General features: G+C 42.1%; 1 protein-coding gene and 1 pseudogene across 8 annotated transcripts in view; both read right to left on the reverse strand.

Annotated features, from left to right (window-relative positions):
* DZIP1 (DAZ interacting zinc finger protein 1) overlaps positions 1-9,662 on the reverse strand; it is a 55,821-nt gene extending 46,159 nt beyond the window's left edge. For all 8 annotated transcript variants that reach the window (XR_005026521.2, XR_005026520.2, XM_036893956.2 and 5 more), the window contains exons 1-6: positions 9,404-9,662; positions 8,634-8,729; positions 8,056-8,269; positions 7,101-7,328; positions 6,432-6,989; positions 186-270 (exon numbers count right to left, since the gene is read on the reverse strand). Coding sequence is in view for 6 of the 8 variants with exons in the window: in XM_036893956.2 (XP_036749851.2) it covers positions 186-270; positions 6,432-6,989; positions 7,101-7,103 (646 nt within the window). In the remaining 2 variants the exon portion in view is untranslated. The remainder of the gene's footprint in view (positions 1-185; positions 271-6,431; positions 6,990-7,100; positions 7,329-8,055; positions 8,270-8,633; positions 8,730-9,403) is intronic.
* A 2,222-nt stretch (positions 9,663-11,884) lies between these two features.
* On the reverse strand, positions 11,885-12,545 carry LOC118916721 (AP-3 complex subunit sigma-1-like; annotated as a pseudogene).
* Between the last annotated feature and the right edge of the window lie 4,476 nt (positions 12,546-17,021).

A 17,021-nucleotide genomic window follows, 5' to 3' on the forward strand; every position in this document is an offset into this window, starting at 1 on the left:
CTGTGTCCCCAGTCCCTAGTGCACCACATGCACATAGTAGGGACTCAATATTTACTTACTGAATGAACAAGGATCATAACACTTTCTTTTAAAAGGATTGAAAGAGGCACTGGATCATGTCTCACTAATAAAAGAAAAAGGTACCAGAAAGAAAACAGCTCTTTGAAGTTAAGCTCACGACTTACCAAGGTGAGAATCCTCAAGGTGGCGGCGCTGAATATGACTTTGTAGAAAAGCTTGGTTCATAAAGGCCTTGTCACAAAAATGGCACTGAAAAGGAGGGAGCCACAAATCCATGAGTTTATAACGAATGTCCTTCCACCCAAATTCAATGAAAATTAGGGTACCTGAAACATGACCTTTTGGGGGCTTTCCCCTAAAAGACACCATTGGGACAAGGGTGCTGAAAGCATGACTAAAAAGACACATGTAAAACCAGGGTGTCCCTCCCAAACTGAGCCCATGGCAATGAAAACTCTCTCGCAGCAGGTAAAGTAGGCCCTCACGGTGCTTTCTGGAACCCCTGATGATGATCCCCTTAGACTGGTGGCTCCCAGCCTGTCACCAACTTGTCTGGGACACTCCAGCCAGGCCAGTCTTGCTTCTGTCCCTCCAGCGGGCCACCTTCACAGCCTCTGCTGTAGCTGCTCCCTGCCTCTATCCCCCCAGACCTTCCCGTGGCTGGCTCCTGGACCTTCAGGGCGTGGTTTGCGGAACATCTTCCACCCTGGGGATGAACGCATGCCCTCAACAAGGTCTCTGCGGATGATCCTGCTGCTAAGTCACCGTCCATCCCAGTGTCTTATTTTGTACATCTCAACAGTTAATATTTTCAGGTTGATTTCACTTGTTTATTAACCCCCTCTAGGTTCTAGAGTGTCGGCTTCCTGAGAACCTGGACTCTTGCTTGTCTGATGCACAGCTTTATCCCTAGAGCCCAGCATTAATAAACCACTGAACACACCCTTAAAAATATTTGGCCTCCTAAAATGAATTTACTGAAAAAAAGATCAATTCCATCAATATCTCTATTCTCTATTTTAAACCTGATTCACATTTTGAACAATTCAATTTGTTTCATCTATATCCTTGCCCCTGGATTACTCTGAAGTAAATCCTGGATACTGTGTATTTCATTTGTACTTCAGAATCTATATCTAAAAGGACTTTCTTTTAACACAATCATATCATTATACCACTTTTTCAAAATGTGAAAATTAATTCCTTGTTATCAACAAATACCCAAACATTTGTTGTTGTTTTTCCCCCAATATTTCACACATTGTCTTAGGAAACATTTTTACGATCTGTTTTGAATCAGGACCCCAATGCGGCCACATCCTGCACCTGGTTGTTATGTCTATTGGCTTTCTTCTGGTCTATAATGTGACCTTCCATCTCTTTTTCCTTGCAGGTCTTTTGCTGAAGAAACTAAACATTTGATGAACAGTGTTTCTCTCAGTTTGGATTTTATGTTCCTTTCCATTGTGCTATTTACATGTTCTTCTATTCAGGTATTGCCTTACTCTTAATCAGTACAACAGCATCAGAATTTCAGGTTCTAGTGACCCAGAAAACTAACATTATGGCATATTCCTGGGCATTGCACCTCAAAGCATCTTTCCAGCCTTCATTGCTCGTGACGACTCCGGACTCTGCACAGGACTTCTCACACTGACTCAGAGGGAGGTGCAGGCTCTCGGGCGAGCCTAGCCAAAGGAAACGGAGGAAACCTGGAAAGCATAACTTTTAACTTCTAAAAAATGGAAAATACACATTTTAACTATTTGAATAAAAGAAAAGAGTCATAAGCTCAGAGTAAGAAGGGCTGCTTCTCCAAAAAGAATAGGCTGACATTTTTACTTCATCCAAGTGAAAAACTTTTGTATGATAAAAAACACCAAAACAACACTAAGAAACTTCTGTTTTCTAGAACTGCATGAAGGAGCTTGAAAATCACCACTCCATCCTAACAATAAAAAGCTAACAGACTGAAAAATCAGCAACTCTTCTTGTATCTCTAAGGCAGGGGAGGACACATGGCACGCGACTACCCCAAGCTTGGAGAGACACACAGATGGCTACAGGGAGTCGCCGCTTCCCAGAGCAGAGACTCGCCAGCAAGAGCCCCTGAAGGAACCGGAGCCAGGGCAGGAAAACCTGAACTGTGATTGACAGATTGCTGCAGATTTTAGAGTGGATGAGTCTGAGAGTTAAAACCTCCCGCAGGGGAGAGCGGAACTTTCTCAAGTTCTCAACTTGATAAAAACCTACAGCTAAAATCAGACTTAATGGTGAGAACTCAAATCTTCCCCATTAAGATTAGGTACAAGGCAAGGATGTGCCGTCTTACCAGTGGAAGTCCTTGTTACTGAAATAAAGCAGGAAAAGGAAAAGAAAGACATAGTGACTGGGAAGCAAGACAGAACTGCTTTTGTTTGCAGATGACATTACCATCTATATGGAAAATCCAAAAGAATTGAAGAAAAAAAAACCTTAAACTACCAACCAGGAAAGCTGTAGCAAAGTTATAGGATACAAGGTTAATATACATTCTTATACTTTATATAACTATAGTTTAATATATGTAGGATAACAAGGTTGAATATAAAGTTAACTGCTTTCGTATGTTCCAGCAATGAACAAATGGAATTTGAAATTACAACACACCACCATTTACATTTGCACCCCCCAAAATGAATACCTAGGCGTAAATCTAATAAAACATATACAAATGAGGAAAACTACAAGATTCTGGTGAACAAAATCAAAGAACTAAATAAATGGATATTCATGTTAATGGAGTCAAGAAGATTCAATATTGTCAAGATGTCAGTTCTTCACAATTTGATCTATAGACTCAGTGCAACCCCAATCAAAATCCCAGCAAGTTCTTTTGTGGGTATCAACAAAGTTTGTATGAAGAAGCAAAACCCAGAATAGTCAGCACAATATTGAGCTGGCAAACTGACACTACTTGGCTTTAAGGCTTCATATATGAAAGCTACAGTCATTAGAACAGTGTGATACTGACTAAAGAAGACAAACAGATCCATTTGTCAGAATGGGACAGAATAGACAGCCCAGAAATTACATATTTAATTATATATATACCGTGTGTGTGTGTGTGTGTGTGTGTGTGTGTGTGTGTGTGTGTATATATATATACACATACATACATATGTATGTATGTATGTATACTGTCGCCTGATCTTTGACAAAGGAGCTAAAGCAATACAATGGAACAAAGATGGTCTCTTCAACAATGGTGCTGGAACAAGTGGACATCCACATACAAAAAAAATGAATGTAGACACAGACCACACACCCTTCACAAAATCTAACTCAAAATGGATCACAGAACTAAATGAAAGTTGCAAAACAATGAAACTCCTAGAAAATAACATAGTTTTCACAAGAAAACCTAAACGACCTTGGATATGACAATGACTTTTTAGATACAACACCAAAGATACGATCAATGAAAGAAATAACTGACAGACAGGACTTCATCAAAATTAAAAACTTGGGCTCTGCAAAAGATAATGTAAGAAAATGTGAAGACAAACCAGACTGGGAGAAAAAATCTGCAAAAAATACAACTGATAAAAGATCATTATCCAAATAGAAATAACTCTTAAAACTCAACAAAAATAAAATAACCCTACTAAAAAATGGGCAGAAGACCATAATAGACACCTCACCAAATAAGACATATAGATGGCGAATAAGCATATGAGAAGATGCTCTACATATGTCATCAAGGAAATGCAAATTTAAATGAAATACCACAACACACCTATTAGAATGGCCAAAATGCAGAGCACTGACAACACCAAATGCTGACGCGGATGTGCAGCAAAAGAACCTTTCATTGCCGGTGGGAATGTGAAGTGGTACAGCTACTTTGGTGGTTTCTCATAAAACTAAACTTACTCTTAACATATGATCCAACAATTTTACATTCCTTAGCTCTTCCCCAAAGGAGATGAAAATTTAGGATCCACACAAAAACCTGTAGATAGATGTTTACAGCAGCCTTATTCGTAATTGCCAAAGCTTGGACTCAACTAAGTTGTTCTTCAGTATATGAATGGATAAATAAACTGTGGTCCATCCAGATAATAGGAGATTATTCAACACTAAAAAGAAATGAGCTATCAAACCCTGAAAAGACATCCAAGAACCTTAAATGCATATTCCTAAGTGAAAGAACCAATAGGAAAGGGCTATATCCTATATGATTCCAACTATACGACATTCTGGAAAAGGGCAAAACTACAAAGACAGTAAAAAGATCAGTGATTGCCAGGGGTTGGGGATTGGATGAACAGGTGGAGCACAGACAAATTTTAGGTGAAATACTCTGTGAAAATACTCTGTATGATACTATAATGATGTATACATGTCATTAAACATTTGTCCGAACCTACAGAATACACAACAACAAAAGTGAACCATAATGTAAACAATGGACTTTGGGTGATTATGATATGTCAGTATAGGTTCCATTAATTGTAATAAATGTACCACTCTGTGAGTAGGTAGAAGGGGGACTGAGAATGAGGGAGGCTATGAATGTGTAGGGGCATGGAGGTATATGGGAACTTTATCTTCCCCTCAATGTTGAGGTGGACATAAAACTGCTCTTAAAAAAAAAAAAACCCAAAAAACTCAAGTTCACACAAAAAACTGCACATTGAATGATCACATCAGCACTATTCATAATAGCCAAATCCTGGAATGAGGTAAGATACTCTTCAAGGATGAAAAGTTAAACTCTGACATATTTACACTATGGAATACTAGTTAGTTAAAAAAAGAAAATGGATTATTGATACATGCAACAACTTGGTCTGTCAGCCTCAAAGCCAGTGCTCTCTGCCATCACTGGTAGAAGTCAGATCATTCTTATAAGAAGTAGCACGAGGTTCAGAAATCCTGGTTATTGCACAACAACTCTACCTTAGAAATAATGAGGTTTCCTTTCAGGATAAGAAGGCAGGAAGGAATTCTAAATAAACTGGAGTCAAATTTCTACATTAAAAAGTATGCTTTTTAGAAATGCTTTAAAATTTTTATCCTCTAAAACCTTTTGCACTTTCTTAGAAAGATGATTTTATATACATGATAAATATGGGTGTGCATTATGAATTTAATATACTGATGAATAACAGAAATTTCTATTTCAAAGGAATATTTTTTATAGCATTTTACAAAAGAAAAACAAAATGAATTAAGAAAAGTTAGGTACTATTAACTATTCATAGAAAGGAATCTAATGCTCTTTCCATGACAACCCCCAGGTCTGAACATGTGAAATTATGTTCAGTACACTTGGTTAAAAACGTATGCTACCTAAGTCCAACAGAGGCCTTTAAAACCATATTTAGCCAAAATTACTAGAATATAAGGGTATGAAATCAATCTCGTCAGTCTGTTGCTTATTTATCTTTATCGAACATTGCTTATAACTTTTGTGCTTCCTCCACCTAATCAGTAAAAAAAATATGGTGAAGTGGTGAAAGGGATTTAGAGATACAGACTTCCAGTTATAAATAAGTCATAGCGATGAAGAGTGTAACATAGGGAATAGAGCCAATAGTACTGTAATAACTCTGTATGGTGACAGATGGTAATTAATTGTGGTAGCATTGTATAATGTATATAAATGTCAAATCACTTTTTTTTACACCTGAAACTATAACACACACACACACACACACATTTCTGTTATACTAAAAATTTACAATATTTACCTTGGGTTCATTGTCTAACCTGTAATAGTTGGAGGTTAAGATAAGAAAACCATTTAAAAAATTTTAAATACTGTTACATTAGTGAGTGTCCTTGCTCTTAGGAAATTTATACATTGAAATATTTAGAAGTCTGAAACCCATTGTCGAATGGTTCAACAGTATGAATATAGAGACAGAAAATAAGTCAAATACATCAAATGTTAATAATCCGGGAACTGAGGGAAGGGTATAAGAAAGTTCTTTGCACTATTCTTAAAACTCTTCGGTAAGTTTAAAAATATTTTGAAATAAAAACTCCCACAAATGTAATCATTCCAGAATTGAGGGCCGATCTCCACAGCAATCTGTACTTGCTTTCTTTTTCATAACATCAGTTAGGAGGTGGAAACTACTTAAACAGCGAGCATTTAGATGACTTCAATAAAGCACTGCAGTTACCTGTTTAATTTTTAAACCTGTGGTAGTCTACACAAGGTAATGAACCATGACATCTGGTGGTTAAAATTACTGTTTTGCTTAAATATGCTGTTACTTCTGAATTACAGTACAAATCTCAGGGGGAAAAAAAAAAGCAAGCAAGCAGTGACATAGGAAAGGACTCTCAATATTCCAATCAGTGCGAATTGAGAACTTTACTGAATTATGAATCGAAATCCCTAGGCAGTTTCCCACCTGGTAGTAGTTGGCTTTGGCCTCGATCATCAGCTGCTGGGTCGAGATCATCTTTTTCCTGCGTTTACACTCTTCTTTGAGTAACTTGATCTCCCCGGCCTGCTTGGCGAGGAGCTTCTGGCTCTGCTCGCCGTCGGCCTGGCTCAGACGCAGCCGCTCCTCCAGGTGGTGCAGCTGCGAGGTGAGGAACTCCTGCGAGTGCATCAGGTACTCGATGGTGAACTGCGCAAGGCGGATGAGCTTCAGCAGCACCGGGTCCACCCCCGACTGGCAGTGCTGGCACTTCTCGTCCTCCAGCGTGCAGAAGGTGATGTTCATGATGTTCTCCTGCAGCGTGATCACGTCCACGGCCCCCGCCACCTTGTCCACGTCGATGGCGCTCAGCCGCCGCCAGTCCACCCTCTCCAGCCGCGGCCGGAACTGGAAGAAGGGCAGGGAGCCCGGCGACGCGCTGTGGGAGGCATGGGCCATAGCTGCCGCGCCCGCCGCAGCGGCTGCGAGGCCTTCGGGACTCTCGAGGCCGCTGGCCAGCGGGTAGTAGACTTGCTGCTTAAGGGGCTACAGGAAGGAGACAGTGCGGGGGTGATGCGGGAGCCGGGAGTCCCGCAAAGCCCGGCCTCCCCCAGCCCGGGCGCGCCAAGCGGGCATCCCCGCCCTCCTGCCTCTTACCATGCTTGGAAGTAAGCCGCCGCCTCTGCGGACATCGGAGGGAACCGCTCAGTCTACCGGGCCCGGGCCGCCGCCGCCGCCCAACCCCCCAGGAGCGGGAGGTAGCCGGATCCCAGCGGTGGCTGCCTGAAGTCTCGGCGTCCAGGCCTTTGTTGCTATGGCAGCGCCCCGGCCGGACCTGGAGCAAAGGGCGCGCTGCCCCCGCGCAGTCAGCGAGCGCCCAAGGCCCTGCGGGACCAGAGGAGACCTCGTGGGTGAGCCCGGGCAGACACCCCCGTCCCGTCCCCCCGGAAAGCGCACCTTCTGAGTGCCAGCCAGCTCCCCGGGGCACTACCCTTTGTGCTGCACACTCCAGGCCCGAAGGCGTGGGGAGCCACGCCCAAGGAAGCTGGCAACTTGCAGTCCTAGCTCCGCCTTAGGTTTTGAAATTTAGAAATACCTTTTCATCCTCATCTTTTACGCATAACGTAGAAACGTTAAGCAACAAAACTGTAAAAATAAATGGGATGGAGGGGTCTGGCTGCAAAAGGGCAGGAAGATACTTTTGGAATGTTAACAGAAATGTTCTGTATTTTGATTGTGCTGTTGGATAACCTGGATATACACATGTCAAAATTCACTGAATTGTACACTCTAAGTTAAGGGTGCATTTTCTATATTACACCTCAATAAAGTTGTTTTAAAATCTAAATTTGATGGCAAGATAAAATCTGGATGAATTTCTTATATCCAAGATGCTTTTTTAAATGGAGTCTTTTTTCATCTATAGACTGGCCACCTAAATATTAAACTCTTGATAGAAGTGCAAACCAAAAAACTTCCCCGAATACGTTCATACTTCATTTGTCCTTCCAAAAAAATACATTTTCCGAATATGAAGACAAAAACAATTCTATGGAGAGGAATTTTAACCATCAGCTTTACCATCAGGTTTTACAGAGCTCTGGTTATTTACCTTACAAGCTTGTGAGGCGGCTGCGTTCTATCTTCTGGAGAAGCTAAAATATTTCTAGCAGCGACTTGTAGACCTCGGGCCTCTCATTCTCGGCATCTTCTGGGGGCCGCCTGTGGCTGCCACATAGACCAAATTGTTGAGGAAAAGCCAGACACTCCCCAATCCACCGGGGAGTCCCTGCTTGGACCAACCATCAGGAAATTTTTTTTCTTTCCTAACAGCCAGAGACATGAACAGAACAAAGGAAAATACAAGTCAGAGTAACGGGAAGCGAAGTTGTAATCAAGTATTTTAGCACTGCGTAAACTAGAAAAAAAAACCCATATGAACAACAAACAAGAAATACAGCATACACTTAACATGACTTCGTATAAACCATACGTCCAAATCACTTTACATAATGGGCCTTTGGGAAAAAAAGAACTATTAAAGATTTACAGCAGCCGGCATAAAAATCTCAAAGACCTAGGTTTAAGGTTTGATTCTCTCAATTTTTCTTGCTGCATGACCTAAAACAAGTTATGTCAGTCCCAGGCCTGCTTCCCTATCTGTTTTTTAAAAGGCGTCAGGATACTGACCTGGCAGGTCTGTGGACCATGGGCTCCATCCACTAGGCTGCAGGATCGGCGGGAACAAGGGCCGTGGTTTCTCTTGCTCACCGTTGTCCCCAGCACCTAGCACAGGACAGGCAGAGAGAAGCATTAAGAATGTGTAGCCCGTACACGTGGATAATGATCAAATGAATTCAGCTTTTAGTTAAGTAAAAACTCGCAGCCCGTGTCCCTCCTATTTTCAGTGCCTCTGGCCTGTTCGGGGGATTCCCCCGTGCTCTGAGCCCTTGAAGGTGAACATGGGGGATTGTCCGCGCGTCCCCACTGCAGGCCGGAGAGGAGGCGCGCGCGACCCGAGGCGCCCATCCCGGCTGGCCGCCAACACAGGGACCCCTAGCGCCGCGCCGTTCACCATCCTCGCCCCTTGGATGATTCTCCGTCGCCAACATGGCCGGAACAGGAAAAAAGGGGTCACGCTTTCCCGTTCCCTCCGCCCCCCACCCCAGAGAAGGGCAGCCAACGCCGCACGGCACCTCCCTCCGCGGGCGCACTGCAAGGGCCGGCCCGCGGAACCCACAAAAACAAAGGCCGGGGTACGCCGGCTCCAGCGCGGCCTCGGCGCCTCCCCGTAGAAGACAAACGGGGAGTGGAGGCTGCGGCAGCCAGGCCAGCGGGGTCTGCAGCGCCTCGGCTCGCAGCCGCTGAAAAGGGAGGCGGCCCCGGTCTCGCGGGCACGGACATGCCCCGTCGGCCGCAGGCTCCCAAGGGCGCCCGGCGCATCGCGGGCCTCGGCTCACCCCAGCCGTGCGCTCCTGGGCCAGCGCCCGGCGCTGCAGGCGAGCAGGGCGACGCTGGGGACCCAGACCCCAGGGGCGTGGCTGGAGCAGCGGAGGCGGTGGAGCAGCCGAGGGGGAAGCCGCGGGCCGCCTCCTTCTTCCAGGGCGCAGGATGAAGCCTGCCTGCTTTGGGCAAGTTGCGGCAAGGAGGGCTGCCTGATGCCGCTCCCGGCCCTCCCAGACTGCCGGCCACCGGCGCCTCGGGATCCCCCACCCCCCTCCCGCCCCCGCCCCTCCGCGATCTCCCCGCGGCCTCTCCTCAGCGCGTCCCAGCCTTTCTGGCAGTTGGGCGGGACCACGCGCGTCTAGACCGCAGAGCTAAAATGCGCTCCGCCAATCCGGCTGTAGGTGAGGACACGTGGTGCCGAGGCGCGATCTGTTGCTGGCTGGGGGGATGCTCGCCCAGGAAGGCTTTTCAGAGAAACCAGATTCACGCCCACCCTGCGGCTGGCCTGACCTTAGCTAGCTAATTTGCTAAAGGGGCTTTTATGTAAATTCGCTGCCGAGAAGAGATGCGTTTTAATCGCAGTTGTGTGTAGGTCCAAGGGACCTTGAAGAGAATATCTAACGCAGCCCTGCGTCTGAATGACGTGGGATTAGGGACGTTGCACCCCACCACGCAAGGATTTAAACGCATGTAGCTTTCCTATTCCCTTTAGATTATACCCACGTTAGGACTAACGGCATGGATCTCTGTTGGTAGAACGTTTGGAGGTGGGGGTAGTAGGGATGTCGGAGTCAAAAGTAGCGTGGCTATTTTTTTAACCTCAAAGTGGAACACTTGTTCTGACAATGCGGCAAAATTCAGTATTTTTAAGTAGTGACTAATCCAGAAAATATGCATATGCCATTTTAACAACCCTGAGGTTGACCCAGGCTGAGAAATTTGAGTACAACTTTTGCAAAATTTTAGTGTCTGCTAAAATTTATGTGGTTCTTCAAAAAAAGTAACCACATAAATTTTGCTGAAGGACATGTCACTGTGAAATGGTGTTTCCTTGTGCTTCTCCCTGACTGAATCAATTTTGTGCCTTACTTTATTTAGCACAAGGCTTCAAAAGTAGTAATAGGTCAGTAGTATTTATTTTGAATACCTTGCTGTGGTTTTTACTTGAAATCATAAGACCTAGGACAGCTTTGGTGGGATTTTTAAATGTCTAATTTTAAAATTCCTGGATTTGAAAGACAATTCAAGATCCAAATAGAGTCCTCTAAAGTAGATTGGGTAAAGATTTCTGTGTAGAAGTTTCAGGCAGTATGAGGTAGAAATTCCTTTGCTTTGCAAAATCTGTTATGTAGACTTTTGCAGGTGTATGTGTGTGGGTGTGGGTAGGTGCACATGCACGTGCATGTGTGTGTAAGATGCTTGCTTAATTAACATTTGATGATAAACCATTTCAAATACATCAAATGTATTCCCTATTCCCCACTGTCATTATATAACCCAACATATACAGAGTTGGGAGAAATAAGATGTACCAGTTGACACTGACATGGCATAGCGGCAATCATGCATTCTTGAACCTTTCAAACCTCTTATACCAATTATCACAGCTGAGAACGGAGTAGCAGTGATAAATAATTACAAATTTTAAAAATTATTTGGGGGTCTGTCTCCCCCAGCAGACTATGAGAACCTTAAATGTTCTAGCATATAGAGCACATAGCAAGTGTTCAAGTAAATATTTGTTTCTTGAAGACAGAAATGATCTTAAAAAAGGGAAATAAAATTTTGGTGAATAGTGATATTTTGTATAGTAAGCAAATAAAAATGTAGCTGAATTTATTTCAATTTTTATTTCTGCTTCTTTTGTTTGAAAATAGCAAAGGTGAGAAAAAAATCACAGTTGCCCCTTGAACAATGTGGATTTGAACTGCACAGGTCCATTTATATGCAGACTTTTAAAAATTAATATATTGGAAAATTTTGTGGAGATTTGCAATAGTTTTTTTTAACAGTGATTAAATATATTTTTATTTAGTTTGTTGAGAGGGTCTTTAAAATATTATTGCTAAAGTAGGTATCAAGCAAACAGAAAGGTGCTTTAAAAGTCCAGTTACCTTAGTTTATTTAAACCAAGAAAAAAAGGTCATAGTGTTTTCATGCAGTACATACTTGGTTCTTTAAATAGCAATTCTGACAAATAACAGAAAGAATTAAGGAATGCTGCACTTGTGGAGCCATACAAAACACCAACATTTTGGGTTGCACATAATTTAAAGAATTGTCTCAAACGCTTTTTGAAATACTTTGGTAGCCAACTCATAGAAGCATGCTTAGATGGGCATAGGAATGCTGTTTTAAAAAGAAAGAAAAAAATCACACAATTTCTTCAAAATCACTGAGCAAGAAAAGCAACACTAAACTTCCATACTGATTTTACACAACTTCTGTATGTACCTTGACTTAAATCCAAGGGCAAAAGGTAAGACTCTCTTCCACTGTATTTTATAAACAACTGCATGGTAAACTTACATGACTATTCCCTTTTGATTTTACCTGGGAGTGGCCTTTTAACTTTATTATTTAAACGAGGGCAGGTTTGGCACTTTTATACTGATGTCACCAATGTTAATATTTCTTAGGGTCTCAAAATTTTCATATTCTTCACAGCTGATAACAGCACGGGCTGGAGCTCCTACTAAGCCAGCCTCAGATATCTCCAGTTTATTTTGCGCATCAATTTGTGTTTCAGTCTCATTTATGTTGGCCTCCAATACCATTTCCCCCATCACCATTTCTGCAAGAATATTAAGAACCTTGTCTACATGGAAAATTAAAGCAGTTCACAGAGATTCTCAAAACACTTGTCTAATGTTTCCACAAATACTCAAATTAGATCTAAAATGCCAAGTTCACTTTCTGAAGAATCCAAACAGAAGACAAAATATAATGTTGTGTAATGTTTAGGTATCAGTTTGCTATCAGATCCTCCAATTATGAATCCTTCTTCTGGGAAATTACAAACATTTTCATCTTTCTTGGGTACCAAGTGGAAGGTCTCCCTGATGATATGGTGTTGTGTATCTTCACTATAGGGGTGGTAGAACTTGAAAGCCATGGCTTCCCATGGTTGTTCAAGATGAGGATTGCCTTGATCATGGCTGAGCCACTGACCTGGAAGGAGCTGGGGGCCAGGCTGGGGGCGCTGTGCCAGCCTCACCTGGGAATCTCACCTCCCATCCTTGCACACCCGCCCCTTCTCGCAAGCACCAGGATTTGTAACAATTTGAAAAAACACTTTCTTTTATCTGGCTTACTTTGTAAGAATACAGCATATAATACCTATAACATATAAAATACTTGTTAATCAACTGTTTAAATTGTCAGTAAGGCTTCCAGTCAACAGTAGCCGATTAGCAAAGTTTTGGGGGAATCAAAAGTTTTATGTGGATTTTTGGCTGTACAAGGGGGATAACCCTCACAGTTACTGAAGGGTCAACTGTACATTGAGGCACACAGTGTGCACATTATGTGTACATATCTCTAAACATTATATTATTTTCTTTTGAAAAGCTGAGTAGCAAGCACAAACTGTGAAGATGAGTCAAGTGAGTATCTGGGTCCATACCAGCTTTACACACAGGCAGGACGGTTTTTTCCCCAGCCTGGCCCTTGTCTTAGAAAATTCTAAGGGGTTAATGGATCAGGCCCTCCCATAGCCTGTGCTCTCCTATTCTAGACCATGTTCCAGCACACAGAAGCCCAGCCCAGAATTTCCTGCACAAACAGTGCATGCCAACTTCCAGAGCATGGGCTGCTTCCCCAAGTCTAACTTCTTGAAGGTGGACTGTGCCACATATGGTTAGGCACATGGGGTGGCTCTGGGCACCAGTACTATTTATTAGAAATATTAAAAAGCGTAGACATATGGCTTGGAGGATATTCACTATGTACATAAGGCCCCTCACTGGCCGAGATGGTGCCAGGTAAGAAGAGAAGAGTTGCTGCCTGAACGCTTAGCTGAAAGTCCAAGAATTCTAAATTCAAACCTGGCTTTGCAGCCTCACCTTCCTTTGACTAACTTAAAATGTGCTGCTGCTGAAAGGCAGTTGTAAATGCATATTGTAAACTCTAGGACCATCATTAAAAAAATTAAAAAGAGAAGTTTTTTTTAAACTTCATTTTTAATAAGTTTAAAATTTTAAATTAATTCTTAATAAAAAATTAAGGAAAGAATATGCTAAGAGAGGAGTAAGTGGAATGATACGATATAAAATGCAGAGAAGGCAGAAAAGGGGGGAGAAAAGAAACAAAAGTGCGATGAATAAAAAGCAATAGCAAATGTGGGAGATACAAACCCAAATATGTCAACAATCATTTTAAATGTGAATGGTCTAGAAAAACTGATTAAAAGATAGAGATTGTTAGAGTGGATTAAAAAACATGTACACAAGACCCAACAATATGTTATCTATAAGAAATTTCAAATATAAGGACTTAGATAGGTTAAAAGTAAAGGGATGAAAAAAGATATACCATGCTAAAACTGATCAATAGAAATCTGGAGCAACTATGTTAGTTTCAGACAAAGACCTCAGAACAAGGAAAATGATTATGGATTAAGAGGGGTACTGCATACTGATGAAGGGTTCAATGTTACAAGAAGACATAACAAACCTTAACGTGCACATACATAAGAACAGTGTCAAAATACATGAGGCAAAAACAGATAAAACTGTAAGGAGAAATAGACAAACCCACTGTTAGAGTTGGAGACTTAAAATCCCTCTTTTAACAATTGATAGATCAGGAGGGACACAGTTGACCCAAATAGCACTACCATTCAACCAGATCTAATTGGCTTTTGTAGACTACTCCATCAACAGGAGAATATACATTCTTCTAAAATTTGCATGGAACATTCAGGAAGCTAGATCGCATTCTGGGCCATCAAACACACCTTAACATAGGTAAAAGAATAGAAATCCTACAAAATATATTCTCAGACCATAGAATTAAACTAGAAATCAATAGCAGAAAGACTGCTGGAGAAATTCCAAAATATTTGGAAACTAACACACTGATATATAATACATGGGTCAACGAAGAAATCTCAAGAGTGATTTTTAAATATTTGCAACTAAATAAAAACACAACCTACCAAAATGTGTGGGATACAGTGAAAATAGGGATTAGAGGGAAATTTATTCATTAGAAGGGAGTCAATAAATTTTACCCATACCCAAGGGGAGGAGAATTAGGTTTACCTTTTGAAGGGTAGAAGCATCAAAGATTTTGAGGCCATATTTTGAAACCACCAAAGCAACCAGTACAATAAGCCCCCTTTCTTTGTCCCCTCGTGGCCTAAGTATGGTGAAATGGCCTGGTGGCAGTCTCAACTAACATTTCAATGGAACCATTAACGTGTTGCCTTGAACTGACTCAGGTCTGGAAGATAGATGTTAATAAATAACACAAAAAACCCACCCCAAACTCAAACCTAATTTTCAAGAAAGGTGACTCAGTCCTGGCATTTTCAGTGGGTGTGGGAGAGGGTCATATAAGTCAGATAAGAAATTGTGGTTTGATGAAATGCCTCACTTTGGAGCCCTGATTAATTTATCATAACCAGGTATCATGTGGTTCCGACTCTGTTGGAATCTGATTGCCACAACCATGGAACGACCTGCTAGGGTAGGTAGGTAAGCTGCTAGGTAAGCTGGGTTACCTCTGATGGTTAACAACTTCAGTGTGGCCACAGGCATCTTGAGCTCCTCTCATCCTCCTTCAGAGTTGGACGTCCATTTCCATAGCAGCTCTTGCCGCCATCATTCCAAGCCTACACAGGGTTTTTTCTGGTATAGAAGCTGTCACTTCTCTCAGGAGGTGGACAAAGAATCACTTCACTGTAACTTCATGCCTCATGTGTCTTCCTGCTCTGCAGAGATTAGAAAGCTAACCACCTTGCTTTCCAGACTTTTTTCCAGATCACATTCTGGAAGCAAAGTGGTTCCTGCCGATTAGAAGCACTCTTGAACACTGTGAAAGACAGAAGTGAGACGGAAGCTATTCTCCTGCTGCTGTTTTGCTGGCAAGCAAGGTCATGTGGATCAGAGCAGCAGCTGAGTAAAGGCAGCAGCTGAAATCAGGATGTCTTGTCCCAATTTTTAACAGTGTCAAGTGGCTGTTGGAAACAACAGTTGTGTGTGTGTGTGTGTGTGTGTGTGTGTGTGTGTGTTTTAATCAGAGGATCAAACCTCTGAACTCAGCAGTTCCAATCCTGCCCCTCCCCACCCCATGCTCCTTTAGATCTTCCAATGATTTTGCAAGCACATAATTGCGCCCAATAACCCTACTACTTAAACTACCTAGAGTGGCTTTAACTTTCTACAATAAAGCCATACTGATATACCTTATCAGTCAGTAATTTTATTACTAAAATAAAAGTTTGTGTCAAAGATGTGATGAGGAGGTGCTTGGACTAGGTAAGTGTAATCTATCTAATCCTTTATCCCCTTTTCTGATGTCTCTGGATTCCTTCCCTTACACTAGTTAAGGGATTTCTGACTTTTGGGATGTGATTTGTTGTGGGACAAAGTTCAGTGCACATGTACACTGAACAGTTTTTCTTCCAACTTGTTGCATACTGAATACACAATCTTTGGGAAGTGCCCATATCCATACATTTGGCTTGATACAAAATAGGGACTGTGGGGAACAAGGGCAGGCTACCCCCAAACCCAGCACTGGCATATTGATGACTTTGAATTAAAGTGACTGGAGAAATAAACAGTGCAAGAAGGATCATAGGACCCTCCCCTGTCTCCCCCTGAAACCAGGAAATAAATTTCCCATGTGAAAGATACCCTTCCTGTATCAGGAGGTTAAAGAGACATCCTTATCCTCAGAGATAGGGAATTCAGAGCCAAGAAAGCTGCATAAACAAATCTTGTTCCTACTAAAAACAAAGACATGGTGTCATATCTGCTGGGTCAAGTCATCAAACTGGAGCTTAAACCTGAACCTACTTGCAGTTTCAACTTCTCCAAGAAACATAGTTGATCAGGAATTTTCTGGTCAGTATTAATTAATTAATGTTACATATGCCCTCTCCATCCCCAAAGGAAAATGAATTAATCCAACTAATGAGACCATTATCCTTGACTCCTCTCACACCCATAGATGCCATTGGAATGTGTATAACATGACCCTTTAGGACAGTAACTAGATGTATCCATGCCACACTGCTTGTTGTATTGATAAATGCTAATCCCTTTCTGCATGTAAGCCCTTCTGAAGAAAAAGTATTTAAGATGTCTCCAAATGAAGGGGCTTTAGAGCAAGTTTATCAGAATATGCTGACAGTTCCTCTCGGGCCATAGCCCTCAGTAAGACTATGAATGAACTATCTTTCTTAAACAGTTGTGATGATTTCAGTCGACATTACTTTTTACTAATTTGCTATCTCAGCTAAATGCTGTTTAGAATTCCTTGCTAACTGAAGCTCCCAAATGTAAGTTTTCTTTGCCCTGTCAATTCCTCACAGATTTATTGTCTCTGTCTAAAATGTATAAACAGTAACTGCCTTGGGCATTTCTTTGGATCTCAATTTCATTATTGGGCCTCTGTGTGCAT

Source organism: Manis pentadactyla, chromosome 17 (genome assembly GCF_030020395.1).
Source record: "Manis pentadactyla isolate mManPen7 chromosome 17, mManPen7.hap1, whole genome shotgun sequence".
In the NCBI taxonomy this organism is placed as follows: domain Eukaryota; kingdom Metazoa; phylum Chordata; class Mammalia; order Pholidota; family Manidae; genus Manis; species Manis pentadactyla.